General features: G+C 39.2%; 1 protein-coding gene across 3 annotated transcripts in view; it reads right to left on the reverse strand.

The window, feature by feature from the left end:
* LOC138241228 (acyl-CoA-binding domain-containing protein 6-like) overlaps positions 1-23,987 on the reverse strand; it is a 250,466-nt gene extending 226,479 nt beyond the window's left edge. For all 3 annotated transcript variants that reach the window (XR_011190415.1, XR_011190416.1, XM_069194294.1), the window contains exon 1: positions 23,564-23,987. Coding sequence is in view for 1 of the 3 variants with exons in the window: in XM_069194294.1 (XP_069050395.1) it covers positions 23,564-23,836 (273 nt within the window). In the remaining 2 variants the exon portion in view is untranslated. The remainder of the gene's footprint in view (positions 1-23,563) is intronic.
* Between the last annotated feature and the right edge of the window lie 292 nt (positions 23,988-24,279).

A 24,279-nucleotide genomic window follows, 5' to 3' on the forward strand; every position in this document is an offset into this window, starting at 1 on the left:
ATGTGTTTCAAAAGTGAGTTAAGCTACAGTGTGAAATGTAGGATTCATAAAAGCGTATGAAAAGTGTCTGAAGTCTAAGTGTGACAATACAGTAACATGATTCACTAAGGGTATCCACTCTGCAGAAATCTGTTCGGCTGGAAGAGGCGTATACACTATAAGGTGAGATAATTTTTTTAATGAGCATTTTGCAACATAAATGCTTAATTACTTGTCAGAAACACAACATCTTTTAAAACAGTTATGCTAGAGATCCTGTTATCTTTTGCTTGCTCCCCAATCATGCTGTATTTACAGAGGTGTCACAAGGTCACTTGCCAGAGTGGATATAAATGTCTCTAATCAGTTTAAGATGCAGAAGGAAACCAGCTATTAAAGATCTCCCATCCAGGTGATGACCAGGAGCAGCCCTGGGTCAAAATAAATCAAACTGTATTCTCATACCTCAGCCTGTCTGCATATCTCCTCTGTTTTCAGAGCTCCTGCCTGGTGCCTTCATAAACAACAACAGCAAAGAAAGCTTCATCCACAAGGCAATGTCAGACAGCAGCAGAGGAATTTGTGAATGTGGTATTTCCGTAGAGCAGATGTTCATCTTTTGGAAAACTTTGACTCAGTCAAGACTTCCACTTGCTTGCACAATTAATTAACTTAAGGCAAACCTTTACTTACAGTTGTATTCTTGACATCTAATGTTTAAACATAACAGTAAAATATTTACACATATTTACAGCGAAACAAAAAAAAATGTGATACAAATACAACAAATCAGGAATCCAAAAGGCAGGAACTTGCTGTTAAAGAGTGAGGAGCTTCTGTATGTTATTACCTGTCTCTGTTAGCCATAAACTGGTCTGAAATATTCTTGGATCCTTCCTCAAGGAGCCATTCCCTCACATCGGTGAAGCTGATATCCCTGGGAATCTCGTTCTGCTCCTGGAGCTCCAAGAACTTCTTCACTATTGTTTTCTGAAAGCCAGCACAGCCTTTTAATAGAGTGCCACACTCCCTTCATTGCAAGGTTCTCCTAAGCACTATTATAGCCGAGTGTTCACTTCAAAACCAACACTGACTTTTTCCATTAGATTTTTAATTTGAACTCACACCGATAGAATGTGTTTGCATATGTATAAGAGTGAAGGCTGAGCTACTGTAGTTTGTTGATCTAAACATTTCAATTTAAGATGTATATCTTGGATACAGTGGTTAACCTTGTTATCTCGCAACACTGGGGCCAGGGGCTCTATTCTGAGCCTGAGGTGATTTGTCTGTGTGGAGTTTATATGGTCTCCCCATATTCACATTGGTTTTTCACGGTTTGCTCTGGTTTTCTCCCACAGTCAAAAGCCATACTATACTGGTAGAAAAAAAGGTTTCTAGGAAAATTGGTTCTAGAGTGAATTTGTGTCTGTGTGTGTCTTGCAATGGACTTAATTCTGGTCAAGGGTGTATATCGTCTTAAGCCCGTTGCTTTCTGGGATAGGCCCCTGCTCCCTGCAGCCCTTAGATGAGGCGGTTAGATTAGATGACGTGGATGGAAAGGGATGGATGGAAGTTCAAGTCATTTTTCAGCCTTGTCTGGCAAAGAAGACTTATAAATTCTGTTTTGGACTACACACAAAAGCTGCCTGTATTAACATGTGTTTGGAAAAATACATTTGTTTGCACTGAAAATGGATTAAAGTCTACAGAGCAGTACAGATAAGCAGTGAATGCTCCGATTCGGGTGGTACAATTAGTGGTTTACCACAAAGAAAAACATCCAGATATATTGCCCAGCCTCAATGAATAAAAAAACTATCTTTTTTTAACTCTGTTATCGTGAACAGAGAAGACTACAAGGCGACCTGTTTCAAATATTCAAAATCCTCACAGTCAAGTCTGCTTGTTGAATGCTGACTTCTTTCAAGAAACAGCTGGATGAGACTCACAGACCAATTAGCAAGTAATTACCAAACAGGCTAAAGAGCTTCTTCTCATTCGTAACTTTTCTTATGATATGAAACCCATATCCTGCATGCAGAAAGGACTATATGGGCTATAAACAACACAAAGTATCATGAAAAGATGTACAGTATGGCTGAACTAACAAGAAGAAGCTAAAATAGGCTAGAGCAGTGACAAACATAAGCAACAACATCGTCAGCGTCAAAACACTAAAACAGAAATGAGCTTCATAGCAATTAGAGAAGAAACTGAAAGAAAACATTGAAATTGATCCTTAGAATACAAACACAGTCAAGGTAGAGACTTCCTTGAAGATGACATGATGACAGCAGTATATTCAAAAGTGCATAATGGAGAGATCTTATGGAAGCCTTCATCTAGAAACGTTACTGATTGAGGGCTGGATAAAGGCAGAAGTCTATGATGAAGAGTCAGAATCAGATGGACGGTTGTTTAAAAACATCACACTTACCTGTTTAGTCACATAATTTTTGTCATACTGCAACTTCACATTGCTAAGGTAGTTATGATATTGATTGTATTCTTTCAAAGAGCAGAGGACCTGAAAACAGACAAAACATGTTTCAAGTACTGTCTAGGAGGTTAAATGTTTTTATTTTTATTTTACAAATCTAGAGCACAGTCAAGTACTCTGTGTTTGAATATCTATTGAGCATAAGGACTTTAGCACAAACCATAGGCCTGCTTTGATTACATCTACTATTACATGCTTTGATTACAACCAAAGGCCTGCCCACCGAATACATCTATGCTGGAGTGCAGACATGAGTTAAATCACGCTACTGGAAACTATTACAGCTAAATGAGCTAGAACCTGGTCTATTTTTTTTGACAACACCTCACTCCTTCACCATACCAAAAAAGCCTCATTCTTTGCACAAACTCCAAACAGCCTTACTTTCTTCTGCTCATTGATTAAGCCTCTGTTCTGCAGAGACTCCTGCATGCCCTTGCGATGGTAATAGGTGCGCAGGTGGGGGTCATGGAGGCTGTTGTACTTCGAATCCAAAAGGAAACCGTGGGGATCAGTCAGAGTGAAGTCAGGAGATGGCTGGTGCAGCTGAAATAGAAGGTAAGTATTTTATTAAAACATGATATGTACAGGTAAACACAGATATGTATCCCCCTATGTTTCTGAACATAAAAATGAGAATGTTTTTTTTCTCCCCCCTCCGAAGGCGGTCGCCAGTTTCTTGGAAGACTACTCCAGAATCGCTGTTATCATTTTTTTCTACGTTCTTGAAAATCAAATTCCAATTTCTCAGTCATTGTAGCCAACTAAAAATATCTACATTGCAAAAAGACAGTAAGCACAATAAGCTTTAAGGCATACAGTACAGCTGAATTTCAATAATGTGATCAATATACTGCGTCTAGAAAAATATATAACCTTACTCCTGATGTTATATGCACAAAGATGTCAAGGGAAGACAGTTTGCTTACAGTTTAATCATTACAGCAACCACATTATACTAACACACACAGAAATGTGTTAATGTGTCCCAGGTATCATTTCATATTATACAATTTTACATGTTGGTTTACCCCTAAAAAGAAAGAAAACCATGAATAAACATGTCATTTTTTACAATTTAAATGTTTGGATTTAAATAAGAATAAATGTATTCATGCTTTTCATTTTAGGTTACACTTACTTTCTCCGAAAGAGCAGTCCTGCAAAATTGAGGTTTAGACCCTGGGATTAACGGCAGTTTAGTGCCGACGGGTCTCTCCAACAGCTGCTGCTCTCCCTGCAGTGCATACAGCATGGTGTAGCAGCCCTGAAACACAGAACATAACTATCGTACCTCACAGAACCACAGCCAAAACGCCAGAAAAAACAAGCAGAGCTGATGGCAGAAATGATTTCATCTGTCACAGAGTGAAATAAAATGGGTGTGGGGGCAACATCAGGTATCAAGGACAATGTTGACTTTGCATAGAAGTTTGTATAGAATGACCAGTGACTTCAATGAGGGTGGTAATATGTGTCTTTCTTTGTTCTGGGGCTTCCTACTGATCAAAGATGCTATTGCAAACATTGTTAATTACCACACAGTTCAGAGAAGACACATGGCATGTCAAAACTGGCCTAGCCGAGCCTCAGACCGAGGAGGTGGATCTAGAACATAACAATTCTAGAAAATCTAGAATGTTCTAGAGCAATCTTACACCTGGCCATCTGTATATAGCCATTTGATCAATGAGCCCCAAGAAGTTAGCTCTGCTTACACCCAAAACTATCAACCCCCCCCCCAAAGAAAGGTAGGGGGGCTTTAATAACCCCAGTGACAGAGCCAGAGCACACAGAAACAGAAGAAAAAGGAATAACCAATTTGTACCACAGCACCCAGGAGAGGGTTTGGACACCAGGGACTCTCTACAGTGAGCAAGGGAGGAAGGCATTGTCTTCCTCCCCTCTCTACTCAAAAAATTGACTCAGAGACAAATTGGGGGGCATATTAAAAAACAGACTCAGTCAGGACTGAGGAGGATCCCTAAGACTACACAGAGTTTCTTTGCTATGACAGAAGCAGGCACACCAGGTCTCCAACTGGGGCTGGGTTTGGGAGAATATTTGCAGCTGGACTTTTCCTTTGGAACTCTGGTTTTGGTAACTGGGGTCAAATGGGGCTCTTGATCTGGTCTGCAATATGTTCTGTGAGTAAGTAAGTACCTCTGGTGGATAAGTTGTAATATTTGTTCTGTGGATTAGGCTATGATAGATACTGGAATTGCAAAGTACTGTAATACAAATGGAAATTATGTAGGATGACTTCTGGTCTGTGGATGCACTAGTGGTTCTGGAAGATAAAAAGAACTTGTTGCTGGGGGAAAAGGTCTTTAGAATTGCTAGGTGGCATAATCAGCTACAAAACTAACTTTTAAAAGCAGTCCCTGCATTTAAAGGCCACGGTTCCTGACATATCTTTTTATAGATAGGTAAGAAGAGTTACCCTAGGGTGTTCATAGGGCTAAATCAGTTCATAACATTCTTTTTTTTTTCTTCTGCACAAACGAGTTGATTCTCTAAGTCTGTTTAGAGTTTTAGATTGGGAAGGCATATTCTCACCCAAGACATCTTAAGAGAACAAAAGAAAAGTACAGTACGTATATTCCCATAAAATACAGAAAGGGTTAACAATAAATTATTAACCCACGATTTCAGAAATAGAACACATAGCTGGAATTTTAAAATCATGTTCCATTTATTTTACCTTCTAGAGCTTTTAAAACAGTATTAGAAATATTACTACGAGGTGTACGTTTTTACTGTTTTACTAAACCTTACATTTTAAAGCTAAACTAATGCTGATTTTTTTTTAAATTCACTACCTAAAAGTTCAAATATATAAACGTATGGATAGTACACTCACAGCTCCAGATCCCGGTTTCTTTCTCTCCATTTTTATCCCTGATATCGTTCCATTAATCCATTAATTAATTAATCTATTTTGAAAACAAATCCGTCGTGTTCGTGAGCGGTAAAACTTTATTTTGTATAATACGGACTTGAGCATAAACCACGGTATAACCAAAATGTTGTCTATTACGTCAGATCTGCAAAGCAGTTGCCTTATCTGACGTATCCAGCGTGTACAAGTAAAGACGTCATTAAAAGCTGCAGCAGGGAAGCTACAGTATTCGTCCCTGTACGGACTTGTTTTTTTATATATATATTAATAATTAGGTTTTAATGAGAAAATCCAGACAAAAGGGCGATGTCCGATTTAATGTTTAATTTGAATGTCGCCATTCTAACTCAAAGCCTTCATGGTATCAAACCTGTGTGGTCACACGTCCCAAACAGTCTGGCTCTGCCAGTGGAGCCGAGAGACCCCAAAAATATAACACACGGTTTGCCTTTTAATAATTTACACCTCTAATCCTTTGGGATGGAAAAGAAGTGTAGAAATGCAATTTTAATTATGGTCAATTCTGGTATTGTAGCCATATATAGTTATACAGGTCTTGTCCTCAACAACTCAGGAGCTGGGTTCGAGCCAATGCAGTGAGGTACGAACTAGGGTGGGAGCGGCGAGGGCACAAGCCCTAGAACCCGAATCCGTTACAATAACAAAAGGACAGACAATGAAATATGGGCTATTTCGAACTCGCAAATGTGAGATATAAAGAGTTACTAAGTCAGAATTCAGAGTTGCTAAGTTGCAATTCTGAGATACCATAGCGCGTTTTTTTTACTCCCTGGCGGAAACGGGCTTCCATAGAAAAGCCTGGAATGCAAGTGTAATCCTTACTTAAGGGGAGCCGGCTTTTAGAACTGGCTATAGTTGCTCACGGACATAGCGTTGGCTTTATGAACTACAACTCCCATAACGCACTACTCAAGTTTACGTCACAGTCCCTATTCTGCCTGGCTGTGGTGACCTCTAGCGGGTCCCTCTCAGTTCTGGCAGCTTTACCGTTGATCTTGTGCACTCACCGGCGTGCGCAAGAGGAACTCATACACGGCTCCCTTTTTTCAAGTTTATTTTCTAAAAAATAGAAGAAAATAAGGGAGCGTTTCCAGAAATACGTACAAGTCAGGTTTACAGCAGGCTGGTAGCAAGAGTCTGACTCCTACCCTCGTACATGTTGTTTTCCCCTGTTTACTATAACACCATTTAAACGCGACACAACATAACAACTCAACTCACTAAGAAATTAACTCACAACACACAGACAGTTTTCATCTAGCGATTTAACACAGTTAGCTAACGAAGTTCAATTTCGTCTCTGATAACCCGCAGAGCCCGAATACACTTTTGATACTCTTAAAACAAATATAAACGAGTAAACCTTAAACCGAAACTATGACATCAGTAAACATAAATGTACAGACCTTTTAAAAAAGCCTTATTACTTCAGATCTTACCTAACAAATTAGAAAGAACCATGGGAGAGAAAGTCAGGCGGACAGCAGGCTGGAAGCGAGGGTCTACCAGCCCGCACGAGGCGCTGTTCCCGATTCCCGTGCCCAGCTGCACATCACCTGGTTGCACAAGCTTGACTTTTCATTTTCATTACTATATTTTCAGGTTGTGTTTTTCATACCACTACCGAATAAAAAACATATTTTAGAGGAAGATGTCAGCTTGATTAAAAAATATTGCTCCTTAAGCCTAGTCCCTTACTGTACTAATTCTGCCACCTACTGGACAAGGTAATAAATAAAACAAGAAGAAAATCATAGAATATAACACCCACATTACAGGCCAGCCAAGTAAAGGGTGTAAGATGACCAGGGGAAGGGTCATTCATAACAGGTATTTTCAGAATGACCTAGTTAAAATACTAGATATGGACCTGAGCAAAATGGCTGCCAAAAAGAATCAGCTGACCCGTATATGGAAAGGGTCTACCCTGAGAAACAATGAGACACAGCTGAGCCGCATCAGGAACCGAAATATAAGTGCCCCGGAGGCAGTGAACAGGGAGAAAGATAGAGAGGAAAGAGGTTTATGTGAAAGGTCGGACTAAGGAATAACGGACTACTGAAGGGAGAAAAGGTTTATGGTTTTTCGATTGCGGATTGGCTTTATTACGGACTTTTGGAACTCGGATCGGAACAGGATTAAGAGAGCGGATTACGGACTGGATTTGGAAGATAGTTGGAGGAAGAAACGCCACGAAACTCAGGAAAGAAAAGTGTGGTGTGAGTACTTCTCTCATTTGCATAAACTTTCCCCCGGAGACACCACAAGGGATATCTGAAGGACTGAAAAGTGCACTGATTGTCACATTATCTAAGGTTGTCTTTTAAAATGTACTTGTATTCCATTAATAGCATCTATTGCATTGCCCGAGAAAATCAGAAATTACTGTATGTAATTTGTTGGAATTGGGTTCCTATGAAAAAGACTTGTGAAGAAACCCAGCTGGGACTCAAAACCCTTGGTATCTCTTCAGAAGAAGAGAATGCAATGTGCCCCAAGCAGTATGATTTTCAAAACACAGATTTAGTACCAGAAACCAATTTGTAGCTATTTTGTGACCCAGTGGTGAATAGCGGAGTTATTCCAAATCCACTAGATGGCGGTTCCTGACGGTTGAGTCCAGCGTTCTGCGCATGGGCAGTAGGGACTAAGAAGCAGTGAGTTACCGTTAAAAAGAACCCGTAACTTCTACAGAGTCGTAACGGTAAATACGGTGTCATTTCCCTAAATGAGTATAGAGGGGTATTTCATAGGATTGAGACAAGATTAGCAAGATGGATATTGGATTTTAACGGAGTACACTGAAGCAGTAGAGTATTTAGGCAACTACTCGGGCTGGGGATATCTGTTTATTGGTTTGTTAGTAATGGGTTTCACATGCTCCTTGTATTTTCTCTTCCTTCATTCTTTACAGGGACTTATGTTTAGCACCGTGTAAGTGTTCGCAATTGTAGGTATCGTACTAATTATCGTAATGTAGTTCTCGGTGAGGGCTGAGAGGTGAGCGACTTATTTCTGAACGTGCTGCGTGAACCACTGCCGTATTTTGTGTATATAGAAATATCGTTATGTCTTTTTTATTTTTTTAAACCAGGAACATATCAGACCACATATTTCTAGGCGAGTAAAGAACCCAAAATGTGTCCTGTGCTAATTATTCTTTGCCAGGCTACATTTATAAGAACCTTTCATCTTGTGTTTTAATTGTAATACAGTGTATTAAAATGCACAATGCTTTGGTTTTGGGAGAGAGGTAAGAAGGGAAAGCAAATGGAAGAAAAGTCCAGAATAGGCTTCTAGGCTGTAGAAAAAATGAGAATAGAATATGACGTATTCCAAGGAGAAGTCGGGGAAAAATAAGACCTTAAAAGAAATCAGCCTATCACTGTTTGCTGGGAGAATGGATGAATCCTGTCTAATGCTCAGCTGACACCCTGTTAAAAGCAATAAAAGACAATGTTAGTCCTCCGTGGTTAACCTACATTTGTTGTTGCTTTAAAACAGATAACGATGGAAGAACTGAATGACATGGTGGCGTGGGTGGCAGTGTCCGTTATCCGAGTGCTGCTCCCAGCCATCTCCCTGTATGATGAAAAGAGGAGCCGGAGGAGAGTCTCCTAATCACCTTGCCTCTGAATTGTGGATGGTGTTCTTGAATGTGTCAACTCTCCCTTATCGGCAAATAAGCCAAGAAGAAAGAATTCCCACCCCAGAGACTGTGCATCTTAATCATTCTGCAGACTCGGAGACTGACAGTGAGACTCTACAGGTTGTCTCTAAAAGCTTGACCCACTTTCACTGGATGTATTGAGTCAGTGTCAGTCTATGGTCTCCATATTAAATGAGATGTAAAGTCTCAAATTGTGCTTAATGAGTATGTTTTCTTTAGTGTTTTAATGATCCTTTCTGGTAACCGAATGGATGTAGTGTTTTTTGCAATGGAATGTGCAGCAGCACTGTTTCAGGAGGATATACAAAAGGTAAAATAGTTCATAGCTCAATGGATATGACTTAAAATTGCAGTGGTTTCCAGTACTAAAACTAGTGGTAAAAGGAAATAATTCTATAAGGGTTATGAAGGCTTTAATCCATCCATTTTCTAACTGCATTATCCAGTACAGGGTTGCAGGAAAGCCAGAGGCAGGATTCACTCACACCAGGGACAATTTTCACAAAAGCCAATTACTTGAAGACAACCCAAGCAAACACTTGTAGAACATACAAGCCCCACATCTGAGGATGAACTCATGGCCCCAGTGCTCTGAGACAGCACCACTGTGCCACTTCTTATGCTACTATATTCCAGTTAAATACCAGTGTTTACTGTTGCTTATTTTAGCCTGGAAGAGATGCATTATGATCATTTGATACTGGCAAATATTCTTGTAGCACAAGGAAAGCGGTGCAAACATATTTCCACTAGGGGGAACTGTCCTGCTTTGGCAACACAGTAAATTTATGGTATATACATTTATTATTTCTGGATAACCACTGTAAATATAATTTGTCTTCTATTTCCTAAAACAATTCAATATTTCCCACTGTACTGCACACAGTATTTAGCCTTTAGAATTTAATTTGCTCAATGTTAGTACGGTAGAGGTACTATCATTTAACAGCATTCATGAGATACATTCAAACAGAATATTAATTCCATTGGAAGAGGGCCAGGGGAAGGGTCATTTATAACTGGTATTTTCGTAACGAAACGCTGTCTTTACTACTGGATAGACCTAGGCAAGATGGCCGCCACGGATCCCCGGCTGACCCGCTGTTGGAAAAGATATATACGGCGAAACAATGAGACACAGGTGAGCTCCGTCAGGAAACGGAATAGAAATGCCACAGAAGCACTGAGCCGGGCGGAAGCTGGTAAGGTGAGAGCGTTTTGGAGGAACGAGAGATTTAGGAGTGTACTGGAAGGAATTTCAGAATAACGGACTATTGGATATGGGTTTTGGATACGGCGCGGAGAAGTGTGGACATACGCATTTGGGGACTTAAGGATACTGGCAACGGATTGCGGAACGGATTTGGAGAGACATACGGACGAAGAACACAGGTTCAGTGTGGTGTGAGTTAAATCTCTTTTACACCTATTTCCCCCGGCGACGCCACACCATATATTCAATTGAATCTTTCAAAGAGAACCACCATTTCCCTGCAAAATTAGGCTTTTCTCTGTCACTTCCCAGGTGGCTCTGACAATCGGCTGCCGTTAAATTGTGGCTGTGGGCATCTGTTTCAATGGAGTTTGTACTCCCTCTTTAAGTGTGATATTAGAAATACATTTTTTTTTGCTAAAAAGCTGCTCTTTACAAATTAAAGATACGGCTATAAACTAATATGACGTTTTGGTTGTGAAGCCTTCTTCAGGTGTGTGGAGACGCGTATATTTTTAGACACATTTATTTAAAAACTAAGAGCTTTTTTTTAAATGGTAAGAATGGTAAATTGTGCCATGTGAAGTTCATTTTTCAGTTTCCACTGTCTACATTCCCGGGCACAGCTTAGATGTGGGTTAATATTTACCTATCGGATTAGCAAAGGTTAAAATAAAACAATTGAAACAGGATGAGGAAATGTGCACACACTCCTCTGACATACTCATGAGAGAGAGTCTTTCCCCGCTTGACATGCTTTGAGCTTATAAAGAGAGATCACCCACTGGAGAAGAACACGACTGTGAGTGACATCACTGTGAGGTCACAGGCATTGAGCAGGTCAGAAAATCAAGACTTCAAGGGGAAACTCAATCCTACCCAACATTAGAGACATGCCTACTTTTGCAAGTGCCAGCTTGATAATGGTTTAAGTTCCTTAGATATTTTTTAACTTCAGCTAGGTGTATGGCCTTTGACTTAAAAATCAGTAAATCATTAAGGAATGCTGGAAGGTTTATTAGACTTAAGATATTCTTACCAGGTCGAAACACCAGCACGGCACTGTAACCTTATTCTTTATAAAAATGTGAACATAAACTCTCTTTTAAACTGTACAGGCCTATTACAAAGCCAGTCGAAGTGGACAGCTCCACAGAGTAAACAGTCATATAATCCAATGCTTCCATGTGCCGAACAGGACTACTAGTATCAATATAACGGCAGTGTCAGTTTTTGTGCTTGATATGAACTGCCTAATGGGGCCATGTAGTAACTGTACTGTATATGAAGATGTGGTGATTGTTTTTATTTAACGTTATCCACCTGTTGCATAGGTTGTCTTGTGTTTTGTAATACGTAGTCTGTGGTGTTATTGATTTAGCTAGTAAAAATATATATATTATTCATCCATTGTGTGGTTTCTGCGTAAAAAAAAAAACCCGCATCCACAGAAACAAAAATCACAGATATGTGCCGAACAGGACTACTAGTATCAATATAACGGCAGCGTCAGTTTTTGTGCTTGATATGAACTGCCTAATGGGGCCACAGGAATAATGGAAGGCAGGTCAGATCCAGCACTTTTATTACAAACAAGCCTTTAAAGAAACACAAACAGAATGTACTTTTATGATTTGAAATATTTGTATATCTCCCCCCCCATATATTCAGTACTTAATTCAAAAAATGTTTTTTTAGATGCATGACTTTCTCATGATACATATCCTTTCCAAATACATTTTACTTTTGCTATTAAGGTCAGTAGTGAATAGTTTAGGAACATGTAAAGGTTTATTCCATGCTGAAAAAAGAAAAGAAACATTTCAGCTGTAGAGTCTTCTTCAGGTGTCCGTTCCCTTTTCTTTTCTTCTCCTTTGCGGCCTACGCGTGTTGACGCACTACCTACTTGAGCTACTGCAGAGTTTTCTTACATATTACTTACCACCATTTGCTTTGACTTGGAAAAACTATGCAGTATCTTTTGAAAAACAGCCCTTTCTTGTTCGTCTATTTCTGCCAGCCACGTGTTACTGGCAGTCCTCAAATGTGTCAACTACCGCGAGGAAGGCCTTCCACACTCCAGGCCTGCTTGTGCACACAGCCCCGCCTCCTCTTCTCCTTTGACCGATCTCTCGGTTCGTGTTCACGATGCAGGTCCAGTGCGGACCCCCGCCCTTCATCACACACCACTTGGAGTGGTCCACCATGATGCCGAAAGGCCTGGCCTCTGGCAGCTGCATCGTCTTCACGTTGTACACCTTGTGCGCCACAGAGCAATTCGACGGCAGAGGCCGATGAAGCTTCCCCCAGCTTTCGGCAAAGAGGTCGTCTCCTAAATAGTTAACCAGCAAACCTGAATAGAGATCTGAAACGGAACAGAGTCACAGGTTCCCTGTAAGAATCTGTCCCAGACACACTTTCTACCCAACCAAAAACAGGAAGTGCACTTGCTACCAAAACGTCAAACTGGAACCGAGAACAAGTGAATGTGTATTTCTTCCCCCCCCTCTCTGAATGCTGTACTGTATTGGTTGCTACCCAGAACGTTCTTTTTTAAATCAGCACCACCAATATACAGTAGATCAAGTGTGAAGTGTGACATATTGCTTTTGAAGGGCAGTGTTTGAAACTTACTGGATTGTTCCTTTTCTACATAACCTTTTTTTAAATGTATTTAAATGACAACTGTTTCCAATAACCTTTAAAGTAACAGCAGAATGAGATCCTTGGATCAATTAATCAATTTCTTTTCAAAACTAGTTGATTAATGGAACAAACTGCACATGTTATTTAAGTCCTGGTTCCTTTCAAGAAACAGCAGGATGAGATCCTTGAATTAACTACTAAGAAATTAGCTAAATGGGCCAAATGTAACCTCTCGTGTTCTTAGGTATTAAATGGTATCTAAAGAAGCTACACAAGTTACATTTTTATCCTTTCTTATGTTTAAATCAACATACCAAGAGAAAAACATATGATTTAAATTTTTGTATAAATAAAAGATTGAAATATTCTATTAATCAATTTGTTCAAGAATTGGGCTTTACAGAATGTTAATAAAGCACCTACAAACTACCTCAGACACAAATCCTAAACCTAAATTACTACTGAGTATAAATTGATGCTTTACTAACATCCCATAAAATCTCTTTTGAAAGAAAGCGATGCTATGAAACCTTAAATCTAAAGTGTAACCGCAGAAACATGTAGGAAAGTTCAGTTGCCAGCTGGCAGATTGAGAAAGTTTCACCAAAACAAAGTATGCTTTTTTATATAAATACATCTTCAATTGGGAAAGGCTTTGAGTAAAAATAAACTGGATATTGTTCCACAAAATCTTTGTGAGAAAGTGGGTCTTGCTGGCTAGAAACAGCCAACATACAATAGAGTTAGACTTTGTAAAAATTAAATAAATTCAGATTCTGAGAGGCTCAATAAGTGCTTGTTCAGAGTAAATCAGACATCGTTGTCCAAGTTTCAGCAGTGATACATAATTCACTGAATACCAACACCAACAGGGTTGGACACTTTGGGATATCCAAGCGATCTCAAACGCGTCCGATAACTGCAACCTCTATGACCAGCTGGGCACCAGTGCTCTTGTACTGTTGTCAGTGAAAGAAAAACCATTAGTACAACTTATGCCAACTCTGACACTTAGCATCACTGTGGGGCTGTTAAGCACATATTTTGAAGAAATAAGTACATTTCATCATCTCTTCCAAGCTGGTACAGGTCTGGAACTGTGATAATTAATTTGTGATTTTAAAATGTAGAGGCATGCAAAAAATTAACTATTGATTCCAAATATCTAAAATGAGAAAAATAGCTGATGTGACATTTTCACTTCCCAGGAACAAACTGCAATAATGAAGCACAGAGATTGTTTATGGATCATGGCAACTGTGTTGTTCAATACTGTTTCTTTATCTTGAATTGGAGAATAGTTTCTAAAGAAGCGATCAGTTGGGAAACAAACGTGATCCATAGACTTTACTGATTTTTTTTCTGCAGACTCTAGCTCTGCCTTGAGTGGTGCTCACCGTCATTAAATCTAGAGCATTTTGCAAAGCTGGTGAAAGTTTACCCTGCTAAAGATGTCAGGGGCAGCTGCTTAAACCAAGGCTCTTTCCTGGGATAGCATGTTCTCTGAGCCACACACTGAAGGTCTCTGTGGAAGGTTTGGGGGACGTGATAGTCAAAAGAGTATACATGGATATACTGGAGTTGCACAGCTGTAGAGACAAGAATGAAAAATAACCAAGAGTAAGCATGGCATTTTCATACATCCAGGTCAAATGCCCCCTTTCTTTTTCCATTAGTTTGGAGAGTTTCCTTTATTTATTTTCACTTGTTAAACTATCCTCCAAGTTCTAAAATGTTGACATACATTTTCAGCAGCCACAATACACATCATTTAGATTTAATTAGAAAGTCTAAGGCTATTTTGGTATTTATTTTCATCTGTATACACAATGAGGTGTAAGTCTATTAGTGTCCACCTATTCTCAGGGTTATATTAAGTTTGCATATGAAATTGAACCACCAACAGAAAATAACAGAATAGACTGGTTTTTGCCCACAGGTAAATTTAGAATAGGAAAAGAAAAGGTGCTCCAAACCAGAACAAGAACTGCAAATAACCAATACTTGAATCTTAAAATCTGGAAAAATTGTACCAAAGGCTTTCAGAAAGTGATAGACAGCTGTGATGTCAATGCCATGGACATACTAAAGCTCAGCAATCAAACTTGTTCAAGAAAAGGTTCACACAGCTGTATGTACATGTGAACGCCTACCTATGTCCTTGAAGGTGCTGTATGTGTAAGTCCCGCAGAAGAAGGTCTGTGCATTTTCATGCCCACTGGAGGGCAAGAATGATGTAGAATGATTTTGCACATCTGGAAGTTCTGGGGTGCTGTGAACCAGCCACACTCCTGTCTGTCTAACATCACAATCCCTGAAAAAGGTCACACAAGATATATTCAAATCTCTTATCGTTTTTGATCCGTCTGGTTTTTCAGTTTCAATGTTTTTAAAGGACAAGTCTGCTCTTTTTGAACGGAGTCCATTATCAAGCCTGCTTCCAGCTGACGAAGTCAATTAATCAATTAAGTTCAAGAATCAAACGAACTGTATAATTGATCAAACTAAACAAAAAATCTTCTATTTTGGGCTAGTTTTCAGTTCTCTTAATCTGACTTTTGGCTTTTTTGTCCAACCGAATTAAACTGAACATACTTCATGGCCAAAAGTCAGATTAAGAGAATTGAAAACCACAGTCCAAAATAGGACTATTCTTAATCCTATTAATTGTTTTCATTTCTTTTCAACTGACAATTGGCCATGAAGTATGTACATTTATCACTTAATCTCAACAATTTAATTTACTGTATTCATTTAGAAATGGGCTACTGTAAATTCAATTCAATAGAGCCCACAACAAGCATCTTTAGTTTTGTTTTACCCAGCAGATGAATTTTTTATTATAAACATCAGTATTATATTGACTTACAGAAGTGTTTTTAAACTCAGTGATTTTCACCAGGAGAAAAAGCTTTGAAGGCAACAGATTTGTTCTTAGCTTATGTGATGCCTCAGTCAAAGAAATGTAAATGGGGAAAAAAAATAATGAACAAAAACAAGATGGAAATATATACTTTAAAGCTTTATGATTCAAGTTTTAAAACCAGAAAACACAGAAAGCTGGTGTTGGTATTCTAAAGACACAGTATATACTTCGGACGTGCCATCATGTCTTGACCATACACAGTAAATCCTAAAATAAATGTTTTCTACTGAATCAATGATTTGGACAACATCTGCAGAATCACACGTGTAAATGTTCTACCCTGAAATAGTGTAAATGTTAAAATATTTTATTTTAGATATATATAAAATGAACAATTCACATCCTGCATATGTAGCAAACATTGCACTTGGCTTTAATCATAGGAATAAGCAAGCAAACCCAGCAAGTATTACAGATACAATTCTATTGTTTGTTGTGCTGTCTATGATGTTTCCCCCCCCATTTTCTGTGTCCTTCTGTCTTGTACATTATAAAATGTTACTTACCTTAAAGTTTGTATTTGTATTGCACAAAAGGCTTTTGAATTATAAGAGAAACCTGTGAAAATAAACAAATCGAAAAGACAATGTATATCCTGACCTCACTTTCTGGGAGATGACACAAATAATAAATAAAGGTTTCTTACCTTTTTATGAATGTAGGACAAAAAAGGCTGCAAAGTCTGCCCCACTGCACTCTTGGAGTCATTCACCAATTTCTTCCCATATACCCAGCCATTGGTATGGTCATCCATGTAGAGGTATCGCAGACCTCTTCCTTCATCGTGGTCTGGCAGCTTATACAGAAGAAACCTGTATGATTCCAAAAACACATAAAAGAGTATCACATCCTGTGTACTGCTCTAGAACTGTGACACTGTACAATGTGTCCTGGGTGTTGGACAGTGTTAACTGTTGAGATCACTAGAAAATAAAAAGGGCACTTAAACAATACTAGTGTCTGTGGGTGCACTGGTGCTTCTGGGAGATGAACAGAACCTGTGGCAAGAGAAGAAGGGTCAAGCAGCCTTGATCATTTCTAGGTGATGTAGTGGCCTACAAAGCAAAAATAGCTCTTGTTTTTAGGGGTTGCCCATGTTTGACATGAGCATTGTGGCAAAACTGGAATAATCTTATGCGATTAGAGCTCATTTTCTGCATTTTAAACCAGCAGAGCTCTGTAGAACTGAACTGCAGCAGTTGACAAAGAATCAACAGTTGACTAAAAGAAGCGAGGCAAGGCAAGCATCTCACAAACATTACTCTCCTCAAGAATACATTCTGGTGAATCGTTTCAAACCGAACTATTGAAAGGAAAAAAAGACTTAAAATCCAATAGTTATTCCATTTCTAAATTTGTCACAAGGGTGCTCACCAGCACCGCCAATGCAGACTTCTCTGAAGTCTTCATCGGAATGGACTCCACTGGAGGGAATTACCCCCAGTTGCTCGCAGAACAGTGACGTTCCACATTCTAATGTATCAAGGCGGAGAGAAGTTGCCATGGAGAATAAAATATTCACGTATTGGTACAATTGAACTTTTTTTAAGTTTTAGAACTCATAATATTGTAACTCATACGGCCACCATTGGTTGTGAGAGCCGGCTTACCAGCGCGGTGACGTCCCCGCCCTTCCCTGTGAATAGCAGGGACCGCAGCCGCCGGGCTGATGGGAGATTTCCCTTTAGTTCAGCTGGCTGGGTCCCTGTCGAGTGCAACGGAGGCCCAGGTTCGAGTCCCCAATGGTGGGGGTTCGACCTGAGGCGGCAGAGGAGAGGGCGCATACCCACGTGAACCCCGGAGCGTTACAATTTTTTTGAAAAAACAAACTTCATTAGGCTACTTTAGATTTAAACTGTATGTATTCTACGTACAAAGTTTTGACAAAGCTTTTATTTCGTCACCCCCATTTCAACTGATGTATATTTATTCATTTACCAGCTTTGTATTCTGTACACACAACATTTAATGGTGCTCGTATTTTATAGTACAAGCTTTGAGGTATAGCCAAGTTTACCTTATTTAGTTGAATGAAAGCGTTATGTTCCTCATACTGTCATTTTGTACTGGGACAGACAATATGAAATGTATTTAATAGTACACAGCTTGGAATAAGCAGCAATATTGCCAGTGATTCCTTAGTTTACTTCGCCTGTTATGAATCGAGGTTAAGTTTACAACATGAATGAACACAGTATCACTACATTTGTACAGGGATTGACGAGATAAAATTCAATTTAATCAAACTGCAAGCAGACAACGAAATTTAACAGCCGACTTGGATTTCGACCCTCCTGAGCCGTGTGACAAAACAGTGACGTCACGCGAGGGTGTTTTTTACCTTTTTGTACTAGTGCGCCCTTTAATACTGGCGCACTTGAAGTCCACACTTGCGCTACATTACAGAAGTGCGGATTTGTAGAAATGGCTTAGGGCGCAGGTCAAGAATTGGGACATGGCTTTTATCTCTGAAGCACCCAGAGATTTGGGGAAGGACATTAAACCGTTGTGGCTAAGCAAATAATTAGATTAATTGGGTAGGTAAGAGCCGAGTTGGAATTGAAGATTCATTTAACTGGTGAGTAATTGAATACTGGAGTCACACCTGAAGAAGGCTCCATGGCCAAAACTTTTTTTCAGCATGGAATAAACCTATTACTTGTTCCTTTGCAGCCTACGCATGCTGACGCAGCTACCCACCTGAACTATCAATGTAACATTACTTTTTCACAACAACTTTATTATCAGAGAACAGATTATTTGATCAGAAATAGTTCCAGTTTGCTGTTTGATTGTTGTACTGTCTTTTAATTGTTTGAATCTTAATTTATGCATTTGTACACTTACCTTTTAAGTTGCTTTAAAAATAATGAGGTAGTGAACATCCCACCTACCTTGACAGGTAACAAACTCTTTGTTTTGTTTTTCTCACATTAAAATGTAGGAGAAAAATGTTTGACACTTCCAAATTTTGTTTAACCTGTTATTAACATTGACGCGTTTAGCCAATTTCCGCCTGAAATTTCCTCCTCCTTAAACATTTGTTATATCTCTGCAGCAGAACATAGCAGGAGCCTGGTTCAGGTCTTAAATTGAAGGTAACCCCCTTGGCTTTGAGGGTGAACAGTCAAATTCCTTATATTTCTTAACGTGTCCACTCAGCAGACAGACATATGAAAAAAAAACAGCAGGCGACCATGTTTTTTTGGTCTTCAGAGGTCAGATTTTTTAACTATATGCATGTCAAGAGCCTTGTTCTAGGTGACTACTAGCTTGGATACAAATCTGGGAAAAATTGATCAATTAGAAAAAATTCTACATCATGTTTTGTGAAGACTGAACCTGGAATGAAATTTCACGCCTATAATAAAAAATCCTAAAAATATTGAAAATAAGAATAATAACCATTGCAATTGCTATAAAAACTATTAGGCACTGCTAGAGAGCCTTTATCTGCTGTTATGCAATGAAAAAAACCTCAGAGTTGCCTTCTGGTGTGAAAAAAAGGAGCACTGATAAAAAACTGATTGATTACCCCTTCTGAGTCAATGATTGACAGCTAAAAGGCAGGCGGAATGCAGCTCGAGGCTTCTAGAGGAAGTCTTACCCTCTAAGAGCTCTGAATGGCTGAAAATACAATGAATGAAAGCGGTTTTTACTAATCAGATCGCCTTATTTCTACCGGTCGTTCTTCAAACATTTACTATGAAGTCAATAACGTTCAAGTCTGGGTTATTTTGGATATATATCATGCTTCAGAATAAGGTAAAAACATGGGATATATATATATATATTTGCTGGTTTTTGCTTTTGCGGTTTTGTTGGTAAAAATGTATAATATTGACATGCTGTGCTGGCCGGGTGTTTTTATTGGGATTCTGCTAGTTCATTAATTTATTGGTTTATTGCATAATAGTGTCATATCTGTGGAAACAAACATTATGGTTTTGTTGTGATGATATTGGAGAATACGTTCATGTGAGAATTTGTGGAGCGGTTTAAAAGAAACGTGTCATCTGGGGGGACAGTGACCACGATCCGGGCAAACAGGTTTTTTCAATTTTTTTATTGATATCACATTACGTTATAAATTATAGAGCTTAACTTTCTGTATGCATCATATGAATATGTTTAGATATTTGTTCTATTTATAGAACACTGCATTAATAATTATTGAACTTAATTTTCTATGTGTGCTTCATATGAAAGAAACTGACCGAAATAACATCATATGTAAACTGACACATTGATGTACTGTACACATGTATGCATAGCCCGTGGGGTGTGATTAATGGGCATTTCGACATAAATTTCTAGTTACGTAAAGGTTTCTAAAACTGACCTAGGACCTCAAGCACTTAACTACCACTATGTACCACTAAGTTGCCTTTTCTCACAAAAACTCTGAAATGGACAATGCGACTTAATTCTAATTGCGTCTTGTATCTAATGAGCTCTTTGAACCTCTTCAGTTGGAGTTTGGATACACAGTACAGAAACTACCATTGTTAAGTCAGTTAATGATTTTCCAGTGGCTTCTGGATCACTTGATGTGCTTTTTATTCAACTAAAATGCTGCTGGTGTCAATCACAGTCCCACACTGGATCACATGGAAACTTCCTTGGTTTAGCTCTTATTTATCAATACCACCACCAGAAACAAATTCATAAATCCTAGTTAAAAGTGATGTTATTGCACTAACCCGAGGTATTACATAGAGATTTGTACTGGAAACGTAACTATTTAATATTTATACACTGGCTCTTGGGCAACGTTTTTACCATTGTGGGCTTGGGTTTCACTGCTATCCTGCTGACAGATTAATTTGAAAATCAAATTCGATTACTACTATTCTGGTTTCTGTACTTTACAGGAGTCTGTCTGAAATTAAGACATAGATACAACAGAACATTTCTGAAAGCAAACCGTGACAAGACTGATATTAGCTCAACAACTGAAAAATTAATGCTATAACATTGATATGTGCCATTAGTTTTTTTGTGTATTATGTGTACTACTATAAGGAGCTTTGAGGGTTATTTAAAAACACTCAAAAATTAACATTATACTATTATTATTGTCCTTCAATGCATAGTCATGAGAATTGTGAAGAGAGAAAATCTCGCAATACTGCACTCACCACTCTGGGCAAGATGTCAAATTTGCCAAGCATGAACTGCGACTAATAGCACCAATGATCATAAGAGACGCTGACACATCGAGGCCACTCTGCGTGGCCTCTATGAACTGGGCTGTTAAATCTACACTAGAGCTAATGCTGAATTCAAACAATTCGAATTCCTTAATGCCATATCCTCTTCATTAAAGTCCAGGCACTACTGTTTTGTAAATCCTTTAGTCACTTCAAAATTGATACCCAAAATATAAACAAATAATTGTTCCACATAGACATGGAATACTTGTTTATTCTGAAATATAACTGTTCTATCTACATACACTTCACACTTTAAACTATAAATCCCACCATTTTCTAACTGCTTTTTCCCAATACAGGGTTGCAGGGGAGCTGCAGCTTAGCGCAAGGTGGTATACACGCTGGAGGGGACACCAGTCTATCACAGGACACACACAGATAGACACACACAACCTCACACCAAGGCCAATTGCCCAGAAGCCAATTAAACTACCAGCGTGTCTTTGGACTGTGGGGGGAAACCCACGCAAACATGGGGAGAGCATACAAACTCCATGCAGACAGCACCCCAGGTCTGGAATTGAACCCAGGGCCCCAGTGCTACATGGCAGAAGCGCTATCCACTCCACACCCATGCTGGCCCTTTATATAGATTTTAATTTTCTTTTGATTGTGTTCCAGAGTACTTATTCTCAGTAGTCATAAAGGTAAGACAATGCAAACTGAAAAATTATTTTATTTTCTTAAATGTAGCACAAAAGGGACAACAGTGAACACTGATCCACCCCTCTTCATATTATACTCACTGGATATATATGGCATACAGTATATATGGGGAAACAGCCAAGTCCTGTCAGCTGCAAGTGGGCAGGGATGTTTTTGGTAACATTTGGTAGAAAACAGACCTTTTGCTCTTTGAGTAAGCAAAACATGCAGCTATCTGGAACCCGATTCTGTGATTTTTTTAAGGAGCATATTTGTGATTTTTAAAGTGGGCCTTAGTTTCTGATCATTAATATTCATGTTTTGTTTAGGTAAGATGACGGTGCTGTGTTGAGAGAGGTTAATGTTACAAATTACTGCCAGAATTACTTCAGTATACAAACTGCCAAGAACTGAAAAACGCAAGAGAGGTTACAGACACAAGTGGGCTGCTCAAGTGACCGTATTCATTAGGTTGCTAGTAGCTAGTAGTTGACTGACGAATCATGTGAAACTGTCTCTTGTACTGTAGGAATCCCAGGAACAGGTTTATCTCTAGAACAAATCTGACAGCTTGTCCCAGAGACAGTTCGCCCTGTCAATGCATGACATCATCCTGGCGCCCAAAAGCTGACACCAAACAAATAGCAGGTTTAAGTGAAATTGAGTCAGAAGTCCCTACCTTCTGGCCTCCTTCTGGGTCCAGCGAATGCACACACGCTACATACTCCTGCATGGCCTGTTCTTTGCTCATGTCCCCAAGCTGCTTCCAGGCCTGCCTGCAGCATCACAGCACAATGTGTAACCCATCAGCAGCCTTGCAGAGCCCAGCTGGTAGAAACTCTTAACCGCTTTTCAGTAGGGCAAATGTTTTGTTTTCTATTTTTAATACAGTTCGGCAAGGAGACTGTGAATGCTAGAACTCAGCTTCTCGGGTATGTAATTTAGTCATAGTCTATCCCATAAGTTGACTGACAGATCTTACTTGCCTAGGATGTTATTTAGCCTTTAACAACTGAAATCCTACTTACACTCCCTGGTCTGTTGGGTTTCTTACAATATCTGTGAAAGTTCACACATTTACCTTTCTTTTTTTCTGGACAACACTGAAACCTATATTTAGTGTGGGTTTGTGGAGTCGCACAGATTTGTCTCTTGCCTTGTGTAACTTAAAATGAGTTTGTGCACAATACTTTAGCTATCGCTTACTGAAAGGAATACATATTCAACAACTGAAAAGGTATCAATGAGAAGAAGCAAACTTTAAGAATATGATTAGCTAGTCATCATGTGAACACAGGATAACAATGGCTGTTTCAAACAGCAAATCCACTGGAATTTAACTGTATTCCTATTTTAAATTCACAGGGGCAATATGCTCACTGTGTGGAAAATGATTAAATTTATTTTTTAAATGTGCTAGATATGATATATATATATATTGATATATATTTTATTACCCTGTTCATTTATGCCAACTGCTTATTTCTAAATTTTGCATATAAATAATGTATATAACTCAGTTTATGTGGCCAGTAGGTTTGTCAGTAATACAAAATGTTTGGAGAGTAGCAGAAAAGTCGTTTTGTACACTTCTATTCAACGTTCGTCAGTTAAGATGATCCCTTGGGGAACTAGAAAATATTGCTAGTGGTTTCTTCATCCAAACGTACTCAGTACTTTATAAACACGAAGGTCACCAACTACATGACAGCAGCTGATTATGCACATGCTGAGTGCACATTTTTAAGGTTTCAAACTAATTGACCTTGAGCCCGAAAACACATCAAACACGTCTTTGCTTCAGTTTATTAAAGAGTTGCCAAAGTTTTGGGGTCGCTTTACCTGTTTATACCTGGCGTACAGGTAAAGCAGCTGTTCTCTGCTCGCTGTCTGCACCAGTCCACGGAGCCGCTCAGCTGCCGCTTCAAACTCGGCTTCGAGCTCCGTCTCTTCCAGGCGATACCCCAGGTCACCAGCACCGCAACCTTCCTCCCCGAGACCCAAGTCTGAATCCGAATCTGACCCACCAAGCGGCTCTCCTGTGTCTGGCCGAGCCGGGTCGGTACCTGAACCCGTAGCAGAGTCGGGGGAAGACAATGGAGAGCGAGACGCCATATTGGAGTATGTCTATAAATATAAATGTTATGATCGTAGTTTGAATTTCTCGAATAATCTAAATCAATCTCCAGGAAGACAAATTATATTAAAATTACTCTCTCCTGCAGACAGTATCAAGATGATGGCTAACCGTTTCAGGACTTGTTGCTCACCGCAGTCCGTTAACCGTTCGCTCCCCTAAGCGGTCCGAAGGGAAACCAAAAACACAGAGTAGATAAGTTCCTAGTCCATACAGTATATATACACAGTACAGATGGAAAAAAGAAACGCAACATTTTCTGGAATGAGAATACTATAGTTATAGCTTATGTACTTTCACAAAAAGTTGGCAATTTGTTTTAAGCCCTCTGACCAGGAATACAGCTTGTGCAGTGAGGCATTGCAACTTGCCAGTCACACGAAAGTTCATTAGGTGCACTTGTTGGTGCACAGTAGAACGT

The sequence above is a fragment of the Lepisosteus oculatus genome, chromosome 9 (assembly GCF_040954835.1).
Source record: "Lepisosteus oculatus isolate fLepOcu1 chromosome 9, fLepOcu1.hap2, whole genome shotgun sequence".
NCBI classification, from domain to species: Eukaryota; Metazoa; Chordata; class Actinopteri; order Semionotiformes; family Lepisosteidae; genus Lepisosteus; species Lepisosteus oculatus.